At 37.5% G+C, this 21,610-nt stretch overlaps 1 protein-coding gene across 7 annotated transcripts in view; it reads right to left on the bottom strand.

The window, feature by feature from the left end:
* Positions 1–820: 820 nt before the first annotated feature.
* SLC7A2 (solute carrier family 7 member 2) overlaps positions 821–21,610 on the bottom strand; it is a 65,251-nt gene continuing 44,461 nt past the window's right edge. For 4 of the 7 annotated variants that reach the window (XM_023630688.2, XM_070252868.1, XM_005606363.4 and 1 more), the window contains 9 exons: positions 20,045–20,210; positions 18,754–18,887; positions 17,550–17,772; positions 15,551–15,690; positions 12,222–12,324; positions 10,645–10,850; positions 9,426–9,592; positions 8,524–8,632; positions 821–6,121 (listed from right to left, as the gene is read on the bottom strand). In XM_023630688.2, the coding sequence (XP_023486456.2) occupies positions 5,925–6,121; positions 8,524–8,632; positions 9,426–9,592; positions 10,645–10,850; positions 12,222–12,324; positions 15,551–15,690; positions 17,550–17,772; positions 18,754–18,887; positions 20,045–20,210 (1,445 nt within the window). In that variant the 3' untranslated portion in view covers positions 821–5,924. Of the gene's footprint in view, positions 6,122–8,523; positions 8,633–9,425; positions 9,593–10,644; positions 10,851–12,221; positions 12,325–15,154; positions 15,292–15,550; positions 15,691–17,549; positions 17,773–18,753; positions 18,888–20,044; positions 20,211–21,610 lie in introns of all 7 variants that reach the window. The other 3 variants (XM_070252869.1, XM_070252870.1, XM_070252867.1) reach the window with 1 other exon arrangement.

The raw sequence follows: 21,610 nt of genomic DNA, 5'->3' as shown, positions 1-21,610 counted from the left end.
GCACAACCTGGACACACTTCCTGGAGGATCCCTTCCTTTATGTGATCCCAGGTACCAGAGCAGAGGTGGGCATCAAAACCTGGTAATAATCCTAATCAAGCCAACAATTAGATAAGTTAGGTTTGAGGCTTCTACTTGGCAAAAACTTAGCTATTTTAGCTTGATTTTCAATGCTGGCTAAATTGACATTAAAGCTTTTTTTAATTCAACATGGTGTTCCCTCCCATTTACTAGAATCAATAGGAACTAAATGTATACAACAGACATTTCGAAATTAAGCAAGCTAATTCAAGAGATTTGCAATTCGAAATAACTTCAAGCTACGTCAGAAAGCCCTCTGATTCCTCCCTCCCAGTTAGAGGGTAAAGAGGGTTAAAGGTGGTGAATAGTCACTATACTGTAAAAACCTTCTGTTAGTTATACAGAACTGACCACCGATCATTAAGGCTGTGATTTGGTCAGGAGAACATTGAGAAGCTTCTTACAGATAAAACCAATGACAGAAATCAGTCCATTAGATGGCAGTTGAAGTGGTAGGATCTGGCATGTGTGGTCCTGGGGTGGCACACTTCAGGAGCAACTGATATTTTCTGGAATGTGCCATGAGGATAGAGGATACATGAAGACATCTCTTGTCTCCTATAAGACTTAGTAGTCATACGGTAGTCCCTAAGCTGCCAGGTAAGTATTCATAACAATATAATTGTTTCAATTTAGATTCTACTATCTTTCTGAGCTTTAAAGGTTCCCAAATTAAAAAGCAGTTTAAATAAGTGTGCAATGTATGCTTTTGCTATGTGTGATAGAAATGCATACTATATTATAAGTCATATTAAAATTTATTTAAAAAATACATGGTCACATTAGAAAGCATATTTACAGTGGTAAAGCAGCAACAGTTTTTATTTATTACAAATCCTAAAAAATAATCCAACTTCATATGTAAAAAGGAACACAGATTATCATTGAAAACATTTAAATTTAAAATTACCTACTAAACAAAAAATCTTTACATTCGCACAAGTCCAATGTATCTGTTGATTTTTACAAAGAATCTCTGCAGGGTTTGGGGCCCTATCAACAATTTCTATTAAGCACAATGATAACAAAATAAAGCAATAAAACAATTGGGCACCCCTAGTGGACAACAAAGATGAAGAGTCTGTCAATCAGGGGTGGGTTTATGACAACTGAGAAACCCGCCCTGTTGGCAAAACAAGACTCTTTACCAACTGAGCCTCGGCCCCCGTACTTTCTGCCCCACGGCTGTCAGCGTCCACCAGGGATTGCAGTGGGCTAGACCCTGCCTTGTGGTGCCAGTTTCAGGAAGCAGCCATCCTTTTCATGAGTCATAGAGGTTCCTTGGTCCATCTCATTTACCTTGATGTACTCATGAGATATTCAGACCATAAATTAAGGACCCCAAACTACCTTCCTTCCATGTGAAGTCTTTCACTTCATACCCTATCCCATCATCCCGAAACCCCACCCATCAGAGGTAGCTACAGATGCTCACACCTTGCAGGCTGCCTCAACCTGACGCCAGCCTGGGGGCCTGGTTATGAGCCCCCAGGAGCCCCAGTGGTCAGTGAAGGCTCTTTAAGGCCAAAGATTGTGGCAGTGGCTTCAGCCATGGTGAATACAGCTAAATATAGTGCTCCCAGCAAACAGGGTTGCCAACTGGGTCGAGCCATAACAAAATGCATTTGAAATCAGTAAGACTAAACTGTGTACAAATAAACAATAATGAGTGTTACAAAAACCAAACCAACAACCACAACAATAACAGAAGAGGCTTCTCGAAATCTAGAAACCAGAAAGCCATTTAAAAATGTTTAAATATAATTATACAAGAAAAAAAAATCTCGGCTAAACAACAAAGTCAAGCAGCCTTATTTTCAAATCTACACGACTAAACAATGACCTGTGCTGGCATTTACTACATGAACTCTGGTATTTCTTCCCTTGGTATTTTAGGACATGTTAGAGAATGTAAGTGGAAAACATACAGAGAAGCCGCTATTTGGGCACTAGCAAAAAGAATAACTCACTCCCCACCATCAACACCCCCAGCAAAAATTCACACTAATAATGTGGGTTTTAATACTCCATGATGGATGCTCTAAACACAATCCTTTAAAATTCTGTGCAAATTGTATTTTTGGTGTTAACCAACAGTCACTTGAAGCACGTCAGGAAAATCGGGCAGAGAAAATCATAAGCAACTCCAGAGGGAAAAGAGAGCTGGAATCTTGGCACAATTTTATCATGTGGTTTGTAATCTCAGAATATGCCCTGATTTAAGAGGAAAGAAGATAAGACTGCTCCCTCAGCATTATCAGTATTGGAGGGTGATGACTTTTCCTTATTCTCTCTGCTAAGCAATCAAGTAAGTTTAGAAGATAATTTGGCAAACACAGATTCTAGTTCAAAATAGTTCAACTATCTGCACATACCCAGGACTCAGAAAATATTCTGGCTCATTTTTAAAATAAAAAAGTTAAAAAAATCTTTTATTCTGAAAAATTAAAAGAAGAGAGGCTCATGTCTTTTAAAGGAAGATAATTCTCAAATGGATACTTCCCATCAACTATGGCTAGTAAGAGTAATACATGTGAACATTAGTTTTTCTTTAATGTATGTACTCCAAATGACGTTTCGGTCTTAGTTTTCTTGATGTTCATCTCTGTGGAAAATGTGATTAAGCAATAATCTGTATTTCAGTACATATCAAAAGCTCTAATACAAGTTTTCTCATAAATAGTTTTTAAACTTGAATTTGCATAGCTACTTTGTGAATTGTAGGGCAGGAGTGGCCTTTATATGGTCATTCATAAAGTATCTTCTCTCTTTTTTACGAGCATAAAGGCGCTATTATAAGAAGTTTTCACTGAAAATGTTAACAGAGCATATTTCCCAGTGTAAAAAAGAAAAAAGTAATTTAAACTGTTTTTACTGAATCATAATTAAGAGAATGAGCACAAGTATTTTTTAATTTCTGGAGAGGACTTGGCGTGTGATTACTAGTCAAATCTACACAAAACTCTTTGGTAATCCCAGGAAAGTAAAAACAACATTTTGTTCAAAACCTTACGAATTCAAATCTAGGAACGGGGAGGAAGTATGAGAGCTGGTGGTACTGGATTTCCTAATAAACACATACCAAGACAGAGATTTCAGAAAAGGTGCCACAGAAACGAGTAAACAGAAATACCCTAATTTCCCCCACCCCGCCTCCATTTCAGATCATAAAGCACCTGTTATAATGTACTAGAGTCTACTGATTTTATATTAGAAACATTATAAATATATCTTTCTTAAAGAATCTATCTATAGAAAATATTATACATATAAAATTGTATATTTCAAAATAGTTTAAAACCTAAAAATTTTGTATAAGCATACCTATCAATATAAAACATTATTTTTTCTCCACATCAGTTGGCTTTTTTATGCACACGACAGGATCATTTCCAAAGCCCATCATAAATCCAACTGAGTTATATGCTGACATTTGAAATACACACACATCCATATATATATATATACACTCACACATACATACGAATGCACATTTCAGTCTTCACAGAAAAAAAGCACAGTTACTGACAAAGCATCTTTTCATAGATATGTGTGTTTACAAAGTGTTTCAAAAGTGGAAAAATATTTTTTAACTAAATTCTGTTCCTAATTGGCGGGCATGATAATTTTAGCTGCCTATCACGTTCTAAACACATTTTTCTGTTTTGTTACAGTAAAAGATTTAAATATTCATGTATGAAATTCCTCATGTTCCCTGCATGAAGGGCCTATTCTAGATTGATTACAGAACAAAAGGGGTTCTCGGTGTACAGCTGCAACAGCAAAGATTTATGATTATGCCTACAGTCCTTACAAAAATGACCTCTTGCTTATGCAACTCTTCCTCTCCAATAAAACACGCAGCTTGAAAGAGAATTTGGGGCTTCAGATCTCACCACACACACCCTGGCAATTGTGGAATGTCACTACTGAGTTCTATGTCAGCCATGCTCCCACACTAGCAGCCGGAAAACCAGGTCTTCTACTTGTTTATTTGATATTTAATCACAATAAACTCTGGGGTAGACAAAAGAATTGCAACTTGCTTTTTAATGGCATCAATAAAATAACTGTTGTCTTGAAAGAGCTTTCAGAAAACAAATGTTTTCCTTGCCTCTGGTCAACTTGTGCACTTGATAACGTTCATCCTGGGAAGGGAGCCCATGCATATGTGTTTAGCTCCTAGCCTCATCTAGTGAACCATTTAATTATTTGTAAGAAAAATAATTCATGAGAAGCAAAACACGCTGCAGATAAATAGTCCACTATTAGAGAACCCTATAAAATACAGTCTTTAGAGAACTTTACAAATAAAAACAAATTATTTACTCATATAAAGCTTTCTGTGTTTATATAGCTTCAATTCAATTTGGTTGATTTTTCAGGCTTAAGTTTTAAATAATTATGTATTTAACCAAAATATTTAATTCCCCTACCACTGATGGGCTATTATAGAATATTGGAGCTTGTATTAATAGCTTTAGTGTGATCATTTGAAAATAAATGAAATAAAAAGTGCTAAATAGTTTATGGGATGGGGGAAGAAAAACATCCCTAAATGTTTCCAAAAGACACACTGGAGGCAAATTAGATCCAAACCCCCAAATTGGGCCAAATGCCCTTTAATATCTGAATAGGCACTTTAAACTCAGAACAAAAGAATTTTCTCTTCTTGTACCCCTTTATTTTTTCCTCCTTTGCATGTAGTAAAGACAGAATTTGCTACAGTAGCCCCTTATATCTAGAATAAGACAAAATAATAGTAGAAACAAGTAGATTCTGTGCCTGACAAGGTTAAAAAGAAAAAGAAAAAACTGTGATTAGTTATTAAGTAATAGAAAGTGTATGCATCATTCTATCAATGGTGTGATCCAGGAGATTCTATTGGCTTGTTTTAAGTGACTTTTAAAACAAGGATGCTTGGGGTCTACTTAGCCAGGCATATGTCTAACTCTGATCTTCAGACATATCCTCACCGTTGCCACTTACGTGAGCTTTCTGGCCATGGGGACCACCTTCACTTTCTAGCATAAAGAGTCCCAAGTGGACCCCACTACTCTTTCAAGTCCCTGATTGGACTGAGTGACTATATCATTCACAGCAGGTGAAGCCCTCATATTTAAGGACCAGCGATCTCAGAGAGGACAGGAGTTCAGAGGGAGGCCATGTGTGACACAGAATGCCACTCCTGCCCTGTGTAGTATGGCGGATGCGAACACTCCTGTTGGCTAAAGTTTTAGCAAATTGTCATCCTCATAGAAGGAAAATCAGTAATAAACCCACTGCTGGCATTTATAAGTTATAGAAAAGGCTCATTTCTAATCCCCTCCTCTTACTCCTGACCAATGACAGACACCAAGATGGGTAACTGCATTTGTAGCAGGTTCTAGGTGGACATTAATGAAGCCTCATAAGAAAAAGCAACAGTTATTTCCCCAACTGCACTGGGAACATACAAAACACCTTTTCTATTCAGTGATAACCTCATTTCAGTATGTGCGGTACATGCCACCAATTAATGACAACACTGCAGAAATGTAAGGCAATAACAGTACAACACCAACAGCTTTGAACATTCACATTGCCCAACATCTACATACATACACACACACATGCCCACTGTTTTGGGGCTATTCATCACTGAGGAGAGAGTTCAGGAGGTTGCCCCGAGTACATAATTCACCATCTGACGAGGTGCTGTCCAGGCAAGCAAGCATAAATTAGGGTGAACTATGTCTGCAGCAAACCCATGACAACCTAGCATGATGGCAACATCCTGTCATGGTGTACTCCGTGTAGGATATGTATGTTAAGACTATGGACCAGCTCCGCTCCCTCAGGCATTAGCATTCGCTCGTCTTTTCATGGAATATGAAAGGTAAACTGAGGTTTCTCTGGTGACGGTCATTTGCTTGAATGGCAGATTTTTCTTCTGTTGCTGCATTAATGTTGTCTGAATATGTATCCTCATCCTCTTCTTCATCCCTCGAGTTACCCTCCAGACTGTGTCTAATGCCATAAGCAAAGTAAATCAGGAAACCTTTCAGAGGAAAAAAAAAAAATCAATGTTTTAGGTGTTTCAGAAAATGACTGTTCAAATATGGAAAATTTAATATGGAGCTTAATAGAGTTTTCTGCCTTCTCTTTCTGGGCCATTTTAGAACAGAAAGCAAGTATGGGATATCCCACAGAAGGTCCCTGGCAAACATCTTTTCAGTAGAATGTGCTTCTTCATTTTTAGTACCCAATCTTTATAGGATGTCTGTTTCTCTCAATAACTGTTTTTCAGACCATGTTTATGTAGGAAAAATTATATTTATTTTCTCAAAACTCAGTACTACACTTTAAACAAAAGGATATGCGAAATAAAGTCTCAAATTACACCCCAAATACAAGTAGTGGATTATCAGAGTCACAGTCTGATATTTTGGAAGGCACGGCCTGTGTTAACAAAGGGGACATGGGTGTTCCCTACACAGGTTACTGTCACCAGGAGAGGTCAAATAACTGTGTAAAAAGGAACTGTTTATGAACAGCCATGCTAAGAATTAGAAGGAGATGTTTTAGTATCCTCACAAGATAGTGTATATTACTTATATGTAGGCATTGTGCTGTGTTTTAATTATATTTTAAAAAATTGGTTGAGTTTTGAATTGATGTGAAATGCATTATAATTTTCCCATTTAAAATAATGACAGGTAGGCTACCAATTAGCATTTTGGCATGTCCAATTATTGGGAATGATTCTATTTCCTCTCATTTTCTCAGAGGTTTGAAGATCCAGCCTTCTTCATCCTCAGACAGAGGTATTTTCGTCATCACCATTTTACAAAGAAACTGAGGCACAAAAATAGGGGGGTAACTTGGCCTAGGTCACACAGTTAATAAGTGGCAGGGGTAGATGGCAAACCCAGAGAGACTGGCTCTATAGTTTACACTCTTAACCAAGACCAAGTACATTAAACCACAGTGAGCTACAATTTGAGGAAAGAAGCATGGCTTGTGGAAAGACAGGAAGCAGAGAGAAACTCTCCACCAGAACAGAAAAAGCTTCTCTGGGCTCAGAGCAGAGGAGTGAGTTCTATAGTCCGCGTACCCTGAGGAGTTCAGCTCAGCTTCCTGGTAGCACCTGGGAGGTGGCAGGACACCAAAGGAAAGGCTGTGTGGTGCATTCCTGAGGTCATAGCCAATTGTTAAGTCATTTCTGTCAGGATCCTGGCCCTGACGCAACAGAACCACCTACCGGAAGTCGCCACAGTGACAGAAACAGAGAACAACCTAGTGTAACCTGTGTGGATGGATAACCTTTGACCCAAGGCACCACATCCCAATTCCTTGGCACAGTGTAGGATCCCCAAAATATGGGCAAACTCTAGTGTGGGTGTAGGGGGATGGGTAAAACTGACTGAGGTTAACTCTCTCATCAACTCAAGTGGGCTGGTTTCTTGAAATTGAAATTTAGTTAATTGATAGCCAAAGCAAACACTTATATGCATACGAAAAAGTGAACTAGATTCATTCTTATTAACCCAATAGGAGGACTGTCAAAAATCATAAACTCTCAAACTCCTCAGGCCACCAAAACCAATGCAGACGGAGCTCTCATTTCTCACCGCTTCACCTTACAGACCTTACACCTCACTTTTTTTTTTTTTTTTAAAGATTTTATTTTTTCCTTTTTCTCCCCAAAGCCCCCCGGTACATAGTTGTGTATTCTTCGTTGTGGGTTCTTCTAGTTGTGGCATGTGGGACACTGCCTCAGCGTGGTCTGATGAGCAGTGCCATGTCCGCGCCCAGGATTCGAACCAACGAAACACTGGGCCGCCTGCAGCGGAGCGCGCGAACTTAACCACTCAGCCACGCGGCCAGCCCCCTTACACCTCACATTTTTAAGACAGTCGGTGCTCAGTGTTTTAGTTACAACAAACTTAAACTCTTGATTTCTAACTCAATTTTCACACAGGAAACTGAAGGGAGTCATAATGAAAAACAATATAACTAAGTCCACTTATGTTATTTAATGCTCAATTCTACCCCAAGGCTCTAGTAATAAGCAATTTAGATATTAGGAAAGAAATTTCTTATTAGATCATTCAAAATGTCTCTAGAAATCTACTGGGACCTGAAAAGGACTGGCTCTGGACTCAGACTCTAGGGCTGCCATTTACAAGCTAGATCCCTTGACTTTGGGGGGGCTTCAATTTTCTCAACCATTAAGTTGGAGAAAATAGAACCTTCAGGGTTTTACTGGGAGAACTGAATAAAAAAAAGTATCTGAAAACATGTGGAAAAGTAAGCATGCAGAAGTTCTAAGAATTGGGAAAGGAAGAAACTGGAAAAAGCCTTTATTTCCAAGAAGAGGGAGGGATGCGTTTCTCTAATAACAGTGTGTGAAACCAGAAAGAGCCAAAGTTCAGAAAGCGAAAACCTTAAAAGACCTACCCAGTGCCATCCAAATGCTAAATCTGATCCAAGTGTCTGCACTCAGCTGGACCATCAAGTAAATGTTCACCAGGATGCTGAAGGCCGGCAAAAATGGTAAGAATGGAACCTAAGGGGGAAAAATATCTTCTTACATATACTCAAATTTTGAAAGCACATTCCCCAAATTATTTCAACATGGTGGCAACTAATTTGACATACACACTTTGACACTGTGTCACGAAGTTTATATTTTTACAAAAAGGACAACCTGAATAAAAACCATTCTTCTAGAGAATACTAAAAGGAGCACCACATTTTACACTATATACTGAAGCTCAAAGGAACAAGGGATTTATCCAGCCCACTAACACTTGCGTCATCACCAAGATGCAATCAGTTTTAGGGTTTAGTTAAAGTTTAGGGTTCACTGGTTTAGTTCGGATATCAACAGGGCATTCCTCTGGAACTCTGGATACACAGGGCATCCCAGGGGAAGACCTCCAGGAAGCTCCCTTCAAGCCGAAACCTGCTCTTAGTTTGAAAGGGACAGGATAGTTTCACGTGCAGTGGAAGGGCTTTTGGTGGGGATAATCTTCCTGAGAGGGTAGTGAATTTCTAGAATAAAATATTCTAATTATTCTTCTGATACTATAGATTATTTAATAAGAAATTTGTTTACCATTATATATAATGATATTGTGACAGGAACACACTCAAGTGTTTGAAAAGGGCAGGAAGACAGCCAACGTAAGGAGAATAGTTATAACAAAAGAACATCTCAAAGAATTGTAACACTCTTCTTGTTCACTGGTTAACTTCAGCTGAAGTGTTATTTTTTTTTTAAGGAAAAACTCACAAAAATTAATGTACAAGAGAAAAAGTGCACAATATTTAGGATCTATAATATTCCTCACACATACCATAAAGGCTACTTTGTGCTGATTCTGGGGCTGCCTCCAAATGGTGAAAATGATCGCGATGCAGAGAACAAGAAACAGCACAAGGAGAACGAGGCTCCATGTTTCCAACCTGGCAATAGCCTGGACACCGTAAGTGGTCAAAACACTGAGGCCCAAAATGAGAAAGGCTGCAAAGGCAAGATGTACATACAACAAAATCAGTACACGCACTTCACTCCGATTCCTCAGTTCAAACAGTCTCTTTGGATAAGACGTCAAGTTCTTTATAGATCTACTTTCCCAAATACTAAGATTGTTCATTTTCATTATGGGAAGAAATGGCTGACTTCACTGATTTAAGAAACACTGCTTGCTTACTCCTGACTGTCTCCTCCTTAGAAGTCAACCTCCTTCTTGGCACCACCATCTTGCTTTTTCTGCCAATATGCCATCTGAGTCCTCATTTGCTACTGTCTCAGACTATATCACATGGATCATTGTCAGGGGTGGATATTTCCCTTTTTTCAAATGGGAAATGGAAGTCTGTCCATTTTCAGCTGTTGTAAACACTGACTGTTAATGTAAACAAACAATATCTGATCTGCATCTTTTTTCCCTATTTGGGAGGTGAAATCACCACCCACCCTATCTCTGACCGTCAAGTCTTCATTAGGGGTCCCTCCTATATGTTCTCAGAGAAACCTGGACTTCCCTTAGCTTGTCTCCCCTAATCCTGTTCTGTAAAGCCCACTGGGAGCCAGGACCATCTCTCTTGATATCCCAGGTGCACAGCAGAATTCCTGGCACATTGACGGTGCTCAACAAATATTGTTGAAAATATGAACGATTACCTAACTGTGGGTGACAAACAAGGATTTTCTACATTGCCTCCCAGTCTCCTTGGGTCCCAGTTCTGTTATTGGCAGATGTCCTTGGCCTGATGTTAGGGATCATGAGTTCCTTAACAGCTAATGAGATGGACGAAGTTTGTACCTCTGCCACTAGTACCTTGGGGAATTTCTCCCTTTCTTCTTCGATTATCAAGGTATGATAAATTGATCCTGCTACTATAAAGATGATCTCAAATACTAGTAACCCATCAAGTGGAAGTTTCAGGGCTTGGAGTAGTTGCAACATATTCTAGGGTAAGGTGAGGCCTTTCACCCTCCTTCACATTGTGCCAGCTCCACGTACACACATCTGCGGGGTATTTATAATGGATGCAGTGAAGAGGACTTACCAAGGAATCCGACCAGAAAGCTCACGAGAGAAGCCGACTGTTGTGTAGGCAGAACCGAGGGGCTGAAGACAGTTTGCAAGATGAAGCGCCGTCCTTGCAGCCTGGTGACGTGGGGCTCGCTTTTTGAGGCAGCACCAGCACATGGTCTCAGAGCTTCTTTCTCAGTGGAATATTTGGGCTGCTCATAAGATAAGCCAGGCTGGTACCTGTCCCCAAATAAATGTGGTGTCTTTATTCTCAAAGAGATATTTGGCCTGAAGGAAACGATCACTTAAAATTATAAGTGAGACATCTTGTACTCAGATCATAGCTTGTGCAGAAAACTGACACTTCTCGTGACTCCAGCCCCAGAGCACACTGAGCCAGGCCACAAACCTGCCCAATAAGACATCTGAGGCAACTCTGAATTTCCTCTGATAGCCACTTCACTAGAAAGTTATATGTCAGATGCAGCAGACAGCTGCATTCTGAAGCGAGGCAATTGCGACAACAGGATAATTACTCTGAAAATATCTATGTCCAAAGGAAACATGGTTCGAGAAAACAGCACAGAAACTCTGGTTGCATAACAGCTACAGAGTAACATACAGCCCTCAGTTTGGCATTCAGAGGCCTCATCACACGCCACCTCTTTAGCCTCTTCTCCCTCAGATTTCCTACTTGAGTCCTCTAGTTTAACCCGGACTAGCTCCTCCACCCATTCCGCCACCTCCCAACCGCATGCATGCCATCCTCCTTTGTTATTGTATTCTCTTCCTCTACATCAAGATATCAGCCTGCCTCACCCCAGCCTCCCCAGGGTGGTCTCTTTTCCCTCTGAGCAGCCTTTACTTAAATTTAAGAGTAACAGCTGTCTTCCATCTAAAGAAGAAATATGCTCCCTGAGAAAAAATACATGGAGGCATACAGAAGAAAATTAAAACCACCCACAATACCACTGTCCAGTGTTAACCACTGCTAGCATTTTGGGAAAATTTCAGCCAAGAATAAATGCATGCATGTATATATGCAAAAAATGACTTCTTCATGTAAATTTATGTTATTTAAATAAATTCAGATTACATAGGACTGTGCATCCTGAAACTGATACATTTCTGTATATAATTAAATTCACTTTATTTGCTGTAGAAGAGTCCACCAAATAAATATACCCTCATTTAGTTAACTATTCTCCTATTGATATTCAGGTTAGCTCAGTTTTTCACTATTATAAATTACCCTTTCCATGAACATCCTTTACATATATCTGTGTGTGCCTCTTTGATAAAATCTTTGGTATAAAATCTTAGCAGTTGAATTATTGGCACAAAAAGTATTTTATTTTTAAGTGTTTTTACACACTTTGAGAATTTACCATTTACACAGATTGAGCCAACCTATCATTAATTATCAGTTGTATTTGATGCTTTTGCTAGTATGTCTATTACACTTTACATGGATGTCTTTAAATTCATGGCCTCTTGCTTCTGTGAGACTGCTAACTTCTTGAAAGCAAGGACAGTGAGTCCTAACTGTCTTTATTCCCTGGGCTCCACATGACACACACTCTTCAGAATCATCTTCCAAGGACAGCTCACCTGAGGATGAGAACACAGGCTGCAACCAGAGAGTAGGCCAGAAGAGTGCCGATGGACATCATGTCCACAAGTGCCTTCAGGTCAAAAAGAAATGCCATCACAGCTATTGAAACAAGCAAAGAACAGTGAGGAAAATGGCCCATGATACAATTCTATACAGTTGATGACTTTCAAGTCAGGCTCAGCTGACTGACTTTTTGTTTTAGTGCCAATGATAAGGAAAACAAAGTATAGAAAATATATTTCTCATAGTTAATAAGATGCTCTTTAGGTCATATAAACTCCTACTAAAACTTCAAAATCCCTCAGCTATCTATTAAGTACAAAACACATCTACTTTGATTACTTAAAAAATATTGACCTGACAGAGTGAAAATATTATATAACAGAATACTCTCCTTTGACGTTTCAGAAGAAAACATGGCTAAGAAATATGGGCCAACTCCTTTTTTAAAATCATAAAAAATTCTGACAGAAGAGCTTTCATCATAGATGTAATATAATCATTTTTGATTTCCAACTGCATTTAGAGTTATATCATATACAAAATAATTTCCAATTAAATTATGTTTCTGATATAGGCTAAATTCTATGCTGATTGAAACCACACAGTCCAGGAAGACTGACTAGATCCCAGAGCTCAATCTATGGTCCTGTACCCAAATCCCAATAATGTTAAGAGACAAAATATACTTTATATAGTCGAATAGTTAAGTTGCACTTAGCAATTTTTTTCTCCACTGAAACATCAAAATAGTGATAATATTAATTTGAATTTACCACATAGTTGTCCCTATCTTAGTAAGGAGATAACGCCACATTCCATTTATATGGTGTTCTGGACCTCTCTGCAAGTTTTATATCTCTATGATTTCATTTTATCTTCAATTCAATAATCCTATGAGACAGGGGAAATTATTTAGGTTCAGTTATATAAAATGGCCAGTATTTGACTGTTTTTAACCAAAACCCATCAATTTCACATGGTTTGACCCAATAGGATTAGTATCCTCTTTTTAAAGACAGGCTTACTCTTAGAGAGTAGGTTACAACTACTAGGTAGCAGCAGGATTCCCCCTAAACTAACATCCCAAGCAGCTGCTACAAACCACACTGTTTCTTTAAATCACCTCAAGCCTCACTTTAAAACTCTCCATTGCTAGTATACTGATACATTATCCTATTACAATTTCAATATGTTTTCTAAGAATCAGATACCTAAAATAAGGTAGCCAAGACAGAAGAAAATAATTAATTATCTGTACAAGAAATCTAAGCTGGAAACAAGCAAAGTAAGGTGGAGTACAAAATAACAAAAATATAATATTTTAGAGCATATTTAAAAGCCCTCTGTTAGAATTTTCTTCTTTTACAAGGAAGATTTGCTCTGAGCTAACATCTGTGGCCAATTCTCCTCTTTTTTCACTTGAGGAATATTAGCCCCGAGCTAACATCCACGCCAATCTTCCTCCACTTTGTATGTGGGATGCCTCCACTGCATGGCTGATGAGTAGAGCAGGTCCACACTCGGGATCCAAACCCATGAACCCAGCCAATAAACGGAGCACGCATAACTTTAACCACTCAGCCACAGGGTCGGTCCCACAATTATGTTCTTTTAATCATTAATTTCAATATCTTATTATGCTGCCAAATTAAACTCATCCTGAAGGAAGAAGTAAATTTTTTAAAATTCTGAACAAAAAGCAGAGTATCACTGGGCAAGATTTTACTGGAAAAAGTAAAAGATTTTATGGAATAAATAAAAGGTGTGTCTCTGTTAAGATTTATAAACTATCTCTAATAGTATAATGCAACATTTAACAAGAAAATGGGCTTTGAATCATCTTGTGCAACCTTAGTCTTATGGGGGCAGAAATATAAGCACTGAGAAAATAAGTGCTTTGACCTTCCAATGGATGCCTAATAAAATGCCAAATTTGTCAGAAAAGATTTACAAAATGAAGTTGTTTAGGCAACTACTTTCTGACTCTGAAAAAAATCCTATTTTGTACATAACTAAGAATTACCATTCTCCAATATAATTTTCCAATAATTCAGAGCCTCAAAAAAACTAATATTTTTGGTTTGAATTTCTACTAACAAGATTGTTTATTGTTTTATCTAGAAAGCTTACTGGAGTCCTTTTCTTGCTTCCTATAACAGGACCTGTAAGGCCATTCTCTTGATCTGTAGAATTGCTTTGAAAATTTCTGCATGGAATAAGAATCTGGCCAAAGGCACTTTACATAGATATGCCGAAAGGTAGGCATCTGAAGTTTTAAAATATGACTTATGTGCCAAAACTGTTGAAAGGAAAAACAGATTCCTAACCGGGTTTACGAGGATAAAGGTATCACTAACTTTTCAAGAGCCATGATGGCCCAGGAAGTGGGGATGATTCCAACGGTCAATATAAATTGTCTTTGACATTTCTTATGTTTAATTAAGAATGAGTAAACCATTAACTTTAGAAAAATCCTATGATCCTTTAGCAACATTCAACTTAAATCCTAAACAAAAAAGAAAACATTAAATCATTTTTAATTAATATTTCAAATATTAAGTAATCATCCTTTAATTAAAATTTTGTGTGTCAATAATATAATTTCATGTGCTAGTTCATCAATCTGAAAAGCATTTAAAACCTGACATATAGTGAAGAGCCATTATAACCCTTTGCATATTTGTTAGAAGCCCAAAAGGTTAAAATAACGACATCATAAAAACGGCTAAAGGGTCAGTTAAGAATGAATTTCAGTAGACCACAGCCACCACAATTTGCAGATGTAATCCCAGTGCTCATACCCTAATTTATCAGTGATTTTGTTCTTAACTTACATGCACAGCAAGCAGACCCTCTTTATAAGTCCATGCATGCGCATAAAACGTTCAAATCCAATGTTGAAGAGGCCTATGTTTGTAAAGCTTACCAGAAATGACCCCTGCAGTCAACGTGGCAGCAACTGGTGACTGCCTCTTACTCACTCTGGCAAGAAATCTAAACAGTAAACCATCCCGGGCCATGGCAAACAGAATTCGGGGTAAAGGAAACATAGAGCCCAGAAGACTAGAACAGAAAAATTTATAATCCACATGTGAGTTATTACAAGTATTATTCTAGACAGGTATATACAGGTAAAGATTGGACACACTAAAGTGTAGAACCTATGCCCAAAAATTCAAAACAGGAAACATTCACAAAAAGGTTATTGACTGTCATGTAAATCAAAACAGAAAACCACCTACCCTTTCCCTTTTTTTTTTTTTTCAGAATCCTTGATGATAAAATATCCCCTTTTTCTTAATAAAAGTCAATTCTCTCTCACCTGCCACTGCACCCGATGATAAAGTAGCAATTATTGGTGTCTTCGTTTTGGAATTGATTTGAGCTAGACATTTGAAAAGCAACCCATCCTCCGCCATAGCATAGATTACACGAGGCATTGGGAAAATGGATCCAAGAAGACTGAATAAAAAGCAAACACATGCAGTATGGCAAACACATCCATGCAAGATTACACCCCAGAACTAAAACTAAGAAAGGGCACAAAACTCAGCACCACAGCTACGATTATGCAGTCTTGTTATTTTTAAAATGTATTATGATGGGGCATTTAAAAATATCTGCCAGTATTTACCACTGTGCTACTTATTATTCTGTTGCAGATACTTGCCCAGCACAATTATCAGACTAAAAACATTACTGTGAGTAATTTGTGCATGATTATTACTGAATTAAAACTAAGTAATTAAGACTTAACAGGAAACCAAACTCAATCATTATCATTAAGACATTTTTAGCAGCAATAACTTAGAAAATAAAATTCCTAAATTGATATGTAGAGATTAAGTAATCTGATTTCATAGTATAGTCACTTCATTTACTCAATAATTATGCATTTTTTACATTTATTTTACCATTATTTTTCCTCATATAGCCTAATCTTCAGTCAAATTAGTAATTAATCCCAGCATCATAAGATAATTATAAGAGAAAGGTAAAAAAAATCAATTCATTGTAAATTTAGTACATAGAAGTAGCCACCATTAAAAGTTAGTAACAGTGAAGTTTAAGAAAATGATTTTTACTTTAGATGTTTTGAATCACTTGTGTGTACACTGCTTGTACCATTCCATACAAACTTAGCTGTAAAAAGTAACCATTTAAGAGAAAATAAATAAAATATTTTAATTTAAAAATCCATCTTCTCTATCTTTTAATCAGGTTGGGTTGAGGTTGGCCATGGCTGACTCTTCGTCCATCTGTCCTCAGACCATGGTGGCATAGGATCTTCACAGTTCAGATTTTTAAAATGATTTGAAACTATTCAGAATAAGCCTCAACACTAGCAGATGGCTGAGAAACCAACGAGAGTAATTTCTAATTGTTGCTTAATATTACCTTGAATAGAAAATGGAAAGGATTTTGAGGGGAAAAAAAAAGCTAGGCTGATGAATTATAAAAGGATTCTTTTCCCAATTTCAGACTTTTAGAAAACTATTTTCACTTCAAAACATCAGTAATCAGGCAAAGAGATTAATTTCCTCTTTGTGAGAATTCTGTACTGCATAGCATGGTATAAAACCAGAATGAAATACCTATCTCATATGTTAATTTGAAATATGAGTAGCTCAGGAAACCTGAGAAATGAATTCTAAAATATTAAAATATGCCAGTTATGGAAAATCCTAACACTTGGTATTCAATTACCCTTTTTTTCACACAGATATTACATGAATTTCCACCATTAATTTTAGAACAATAATTTATATTTCTAGACCAAGTTCACTCTGATCAGTGCTAAAAGTCTCAATGTGTCACAATAAAAAGCACATTACATTTAACAATGCCACCGCATACAGCGTCCTCTCACACAGATTTGATATTACTTTAAAAGACAGCAGAAAATGCCAAGTCTGCACATAAGGTCTCAATTGTCTTTAACACTGTAAATGACATGAAAGTCAACAGGGAAATATACTGGTATAAGCACCCTAAAGTTTTATAATACATATATGAACAGGTGTGACACATACCTATGATCTTGTGTATGTGTGTACCAATGCTGTATGTATTTCTCCTGAAGCTTGGACCACCACTATCTTGAAAAACTGACTCAAGTGATGGGGGGAAAGATTTTATCACTTAAGATTTTTATATAGCAATTCTGGGCAAACTATTCAGAGAATATATAATTACATAACATGTTCCTCATATTATTTAAAAATATTTTGTTTTTAAAACATATGAAAGCAATTCTTTGGACACTGACTATACTTTGCAGGACCCCAAGCAGCACCTGCCCCAGAGGCAATGCAGTGTACCTTGCTGACAAAGCACAGAGGGAGCCCGCTGCAACGACATATTTGGCGGGACCCCATCCAACATATTCAAATGCTACAGGAAGGGGGCTTTTCTCATCCAGGAGGTAGTACGGCATCATAAGTGTTAAAGCTGCAGAGACCCCAAAATAGGCCAGGAAGCAAACAAGCAAAGAAGTCACAATTCCAATAGGAATAGCTCTCTGAGGGTTCCGGACTTCTTCACCTAAGGAGATATAAACAAAAGGTTTGCATGTTTAATAAAACATGAAGTGGTATGCCATTAATTCTTCTCCTCCTCCACAGTAATTCTACTCTGCTTTTGTCCCTCTCATTTTCTTAGCTTGATCCATCTATTGTACATGAGATTTACTCTCTTCTTCAGGGTACTTTCCTATTACATAAAAATCCAATTCCACAAAGAAAAAGCATCTTATACACTCACTATCAAATATTTAGGGATAGAACAGCAGCCTTAATCCATTTGGAAAATGATTCATCCACAGAGCTTAAATGACTGTCATGGCATTCTGTGGGCCCTTAAATATAAAGGCTTCAGGTGAACTTTTACCCAATCCATCTTCTTATAATAAACTCTAGCTTCAATTAACAAATAGTATACTTTGGATCCTTCCAATAAGATTTGGCATTTGAAGCACCCGAAATATGATCAATTATAAGCCCGTGCAATAATATGAACCCAGAGGAGGCACTTAGAGAGTGATTCTGGCATGATTACTTTGTTGGATAGGATAAAGAGAAAAGAATTACCACAATATATTTTGTCTGACTAAAGAGACCATTTCAGAGCATGACCATTATTTGTTACTCCTTATGACAGCACTTCTGGACAGAAGGTTAAGGATAGCAATTATGACTAACATTTATAAAGCATTTGACGGCTTGCAAAGTATTTTTCATACGTATTTCTTCAAAGTAAGTTTTCATATGTACATCTTAGGTACCTTCATAACAACTGAGGGGGAAGTACTGCTCTCCCAATTTTACCAATATGGAAACCAAGGCTCAGAGAGTTTCCTTACGTTTCTTTTTATCATATCCAGCAGGGGTCACAGCTGGGCCTGGAACTTGCCCTTATTCTACAATTCCCACTGTCCTTCCTTGGCCCTCTGCGGCCACCCACAGGCATTCATGGGGTACAAGGAACACCTTTTCCTTCGACAGAGAGCCAAGATTCTGCACTTACCAGTTGTTGCAATGCAGTCAAATCCCACAAAGGCATAAAAGCAGGTTGCAGCCCCAGCCAAAGTGCCTGCAAAGCCATAAGGCATAAAGCCACCAGCCCCATAGATACTTGTTCCATTTTCAGAAGGCGGCTCTCTAAGGAAGAGAACAAACATCAGAAAGTCTTTTTCATAGGAAACTGCTTCTTCCGGTGGTTTCTCTCAAGCCACATCCTTGGAAGGCTGCTGTGTTCAGAGCTGATGTATACAAAACTAAGAGTCAACCCTGATTCTCTCACCCTGTCCTAGAGAATATGGTGTGTCCTCAGCAATGGCACCCTAACGGGTTACCAACACTCAGTTGGAGGCTGATCTTGATGCTGCATAAGCAGGAGGCCCAGACCCATTCTGGCTGGAACTCACAGCCAGGCAGGATTTTGAGAGCAGACACTCCATAAATGGGCCACGATCTGAAATAAAGACAAGAAACTTCCCCTTCCCGTGGACAGGTGGGCAGACTACACATTTTAAAACTTTACTATGAAGACATTTGAAAAGGTGAAATAAAATTCTCTAGGTTTGATTAATAATTCTGAAGTTGAATATTTTATTACATGTTAAAAATTGTAAAAAAAAAAAAAGATACTAATTTTTTTGCCTCATCAGAATGACTACAAACAACATATGCAAAGGAGAACACAGATGTACCTCGCTCCATATAATAGATATTTTTGTAATCTTAGTTTAAATACACATAGGAATGTTATGCTTAAATCAATCTTAGGATGAAAACTTTTATATATAATTATTATTAATTTAATATTTGAGACTATCAGGTTTAAAGTGAAAGGAACAGATAATTCTGCTTATGCAACCAACAACACTCTCCAAAATCACAAGGCCTAAAAATGACCACAAGGCTGAGAGAACTGCAATGAGACCAAACGGTATTCCCAAAGAAGAACTGAAGGATGCATGTCTCAAAAATATTTATTGTTATTTAGAGGTGGCAACCTCTGGGGGAAAAGCCATTCTTCTGAGGGTTAGGCTGTTCCCTGGTCTTCCCCCAAACCTGGAGGAGAGCATGAAGTTGGGCACCAGCAGCTGCACGGCTTCAAACAGCTGCTCAAAAGTGAGCACACCCAGGCATTTGTGTGTGAGGGGAGCCTGGGGAGAAGAGTTTTGGAATAAAACAGCCTCTCAGAAGCAAAAAGTTTGAGAACAATTATTCTAGAGGAAAATATAGCATAAGACAAAAGCAGGCAAATTAAAAAAACAAACAGAACAAGAGGGGAAAAACCCTAAATATTTCACCTGGCATTGGCTGATATATTTTTAAGGAACTCTTCACTAATCTTCCAGTTTGCCACATTTCCTTTCACAAACCCAGCCACCATAACGAACAGAAGGACCAGGACATTAACAGCTGTGAAGATTTTATTCACCCAAGCAGACTCTTTTACTCCAAAAGATAAAAGACCTATGGAAGAAGAAAGGGTATTTTAATTTCACCTAAGCCTTACACAGGCAATGCATTTGGAGGCAATTACAAGCTTTGGGATACTATTTCACCACCATTCATATCTTTAACACACATTTAGCCCTTTCTATTGCAAGTTCTTACTCACTCGTCTGATCGTGAAAGAATGTCTTCTGAACACAACCAACTCCGTTTCAGAAGGCAGATGGTGCTCATAGCCAAGAGACATCACACTCTCCAAGAAATAAATAAATCTAGTAACTTTAGCTACGATTACCAATGGGTAGATATAGGTAAAGTAACTAAATTTTAATCAAATGCTGTTCTGAAAAGCCATTTCAAGGTTAACGGTTGCAAAATTTTGAAAGCAAAAGCTCAACCATATGTTTGCCTCATATTTACTAAATATATAAACAAAGTAATTCTTCAATTGTCATGCCAAATAGATATTTTGTTAAATCGATTCTCATTTTAATAGTTTTATTTTGTATTTTGATTGTAAAAGTAATCAATTTCCAAGCCAAGTAATTTGAAGACTCAGAAAAAATATGAAGGAAACAAAGATCAAGTGAACCTCCCTTCCAGAATTCTGTGCACGCACACACACTTCCATGTCAACAAATACATAAGCTCATTTTTAACAGCCATAAACTCTTCCATGATACAGACACATTATACCTCAATCCCTTATTTATAAACAATCAGGTCACTCTGAGTTTCTTACAGCTATGAACAGTACTGACATCATCATCCCTTTATAAATACCATTGTACACTTTCAAATGATTTCTTTACAATAGTTTTCTATAAGGTAATACTGGATCAAGGGTATGCACTGTTACACAAGGCTTTTGGTTCATATTGTCAAAATATTCTCCAGAAAGTTTGGCCCAATTTGAATTGCCCATTTTTTCCATTGGGCTATTCTTGTTTATATTAATTTCTAAGATTCATTTATATAATAAATGCTATAAATTCTCTGCCTGTCATGTATTGCATATGTTTTTCCCAGTTTATCATTTACTTTTAATCTTAGCGTTAATTATATATATAAGAAACTTTTAGAACATAAATTTTTCCTTTTTAGTTTCTACCCTTAGCTTTCTAAAGCTAAATTTTCCCGAATATTAACTCAAAAACATTCACCTTTGTTTCCTTCTAGTAATTTTATGATCATATTTATATCTTTAATCCATCTGGTATAAGATATGAATTATGGACCGAAGAAAGTTTACTCTTTACTATTAGGGAAATGACTGACAGGATTATGCCACATATTTACTTGCTTCTTCCCCATATCTATACCACCCATGACCAAATAAGAAAAATTATCCAAGTAGAGATGAGAGAAGCTGAATTTCATTCTTCTACCTAAATTTTGATGATATAAAGGAAAACTGT

Source organism: Equus caballus, chromosome 27 (assembly GCF_041296265.1).
Source record: "Equus caballus isolate H_3958 breed thoroughbred chromosome 27, TB-T2T, whole genome shotgun sequence".
NCBI lineage: Eukaryota > Metazoa > Chordata > Mammalia > Perissodactyla > Equidae > Equus > Equus caballus.
The sequence above is the reverse complement of the archived record's forward strand: the minus strand, read 5'-3'. Positions and strand labels throughout refer to the sequence as shown.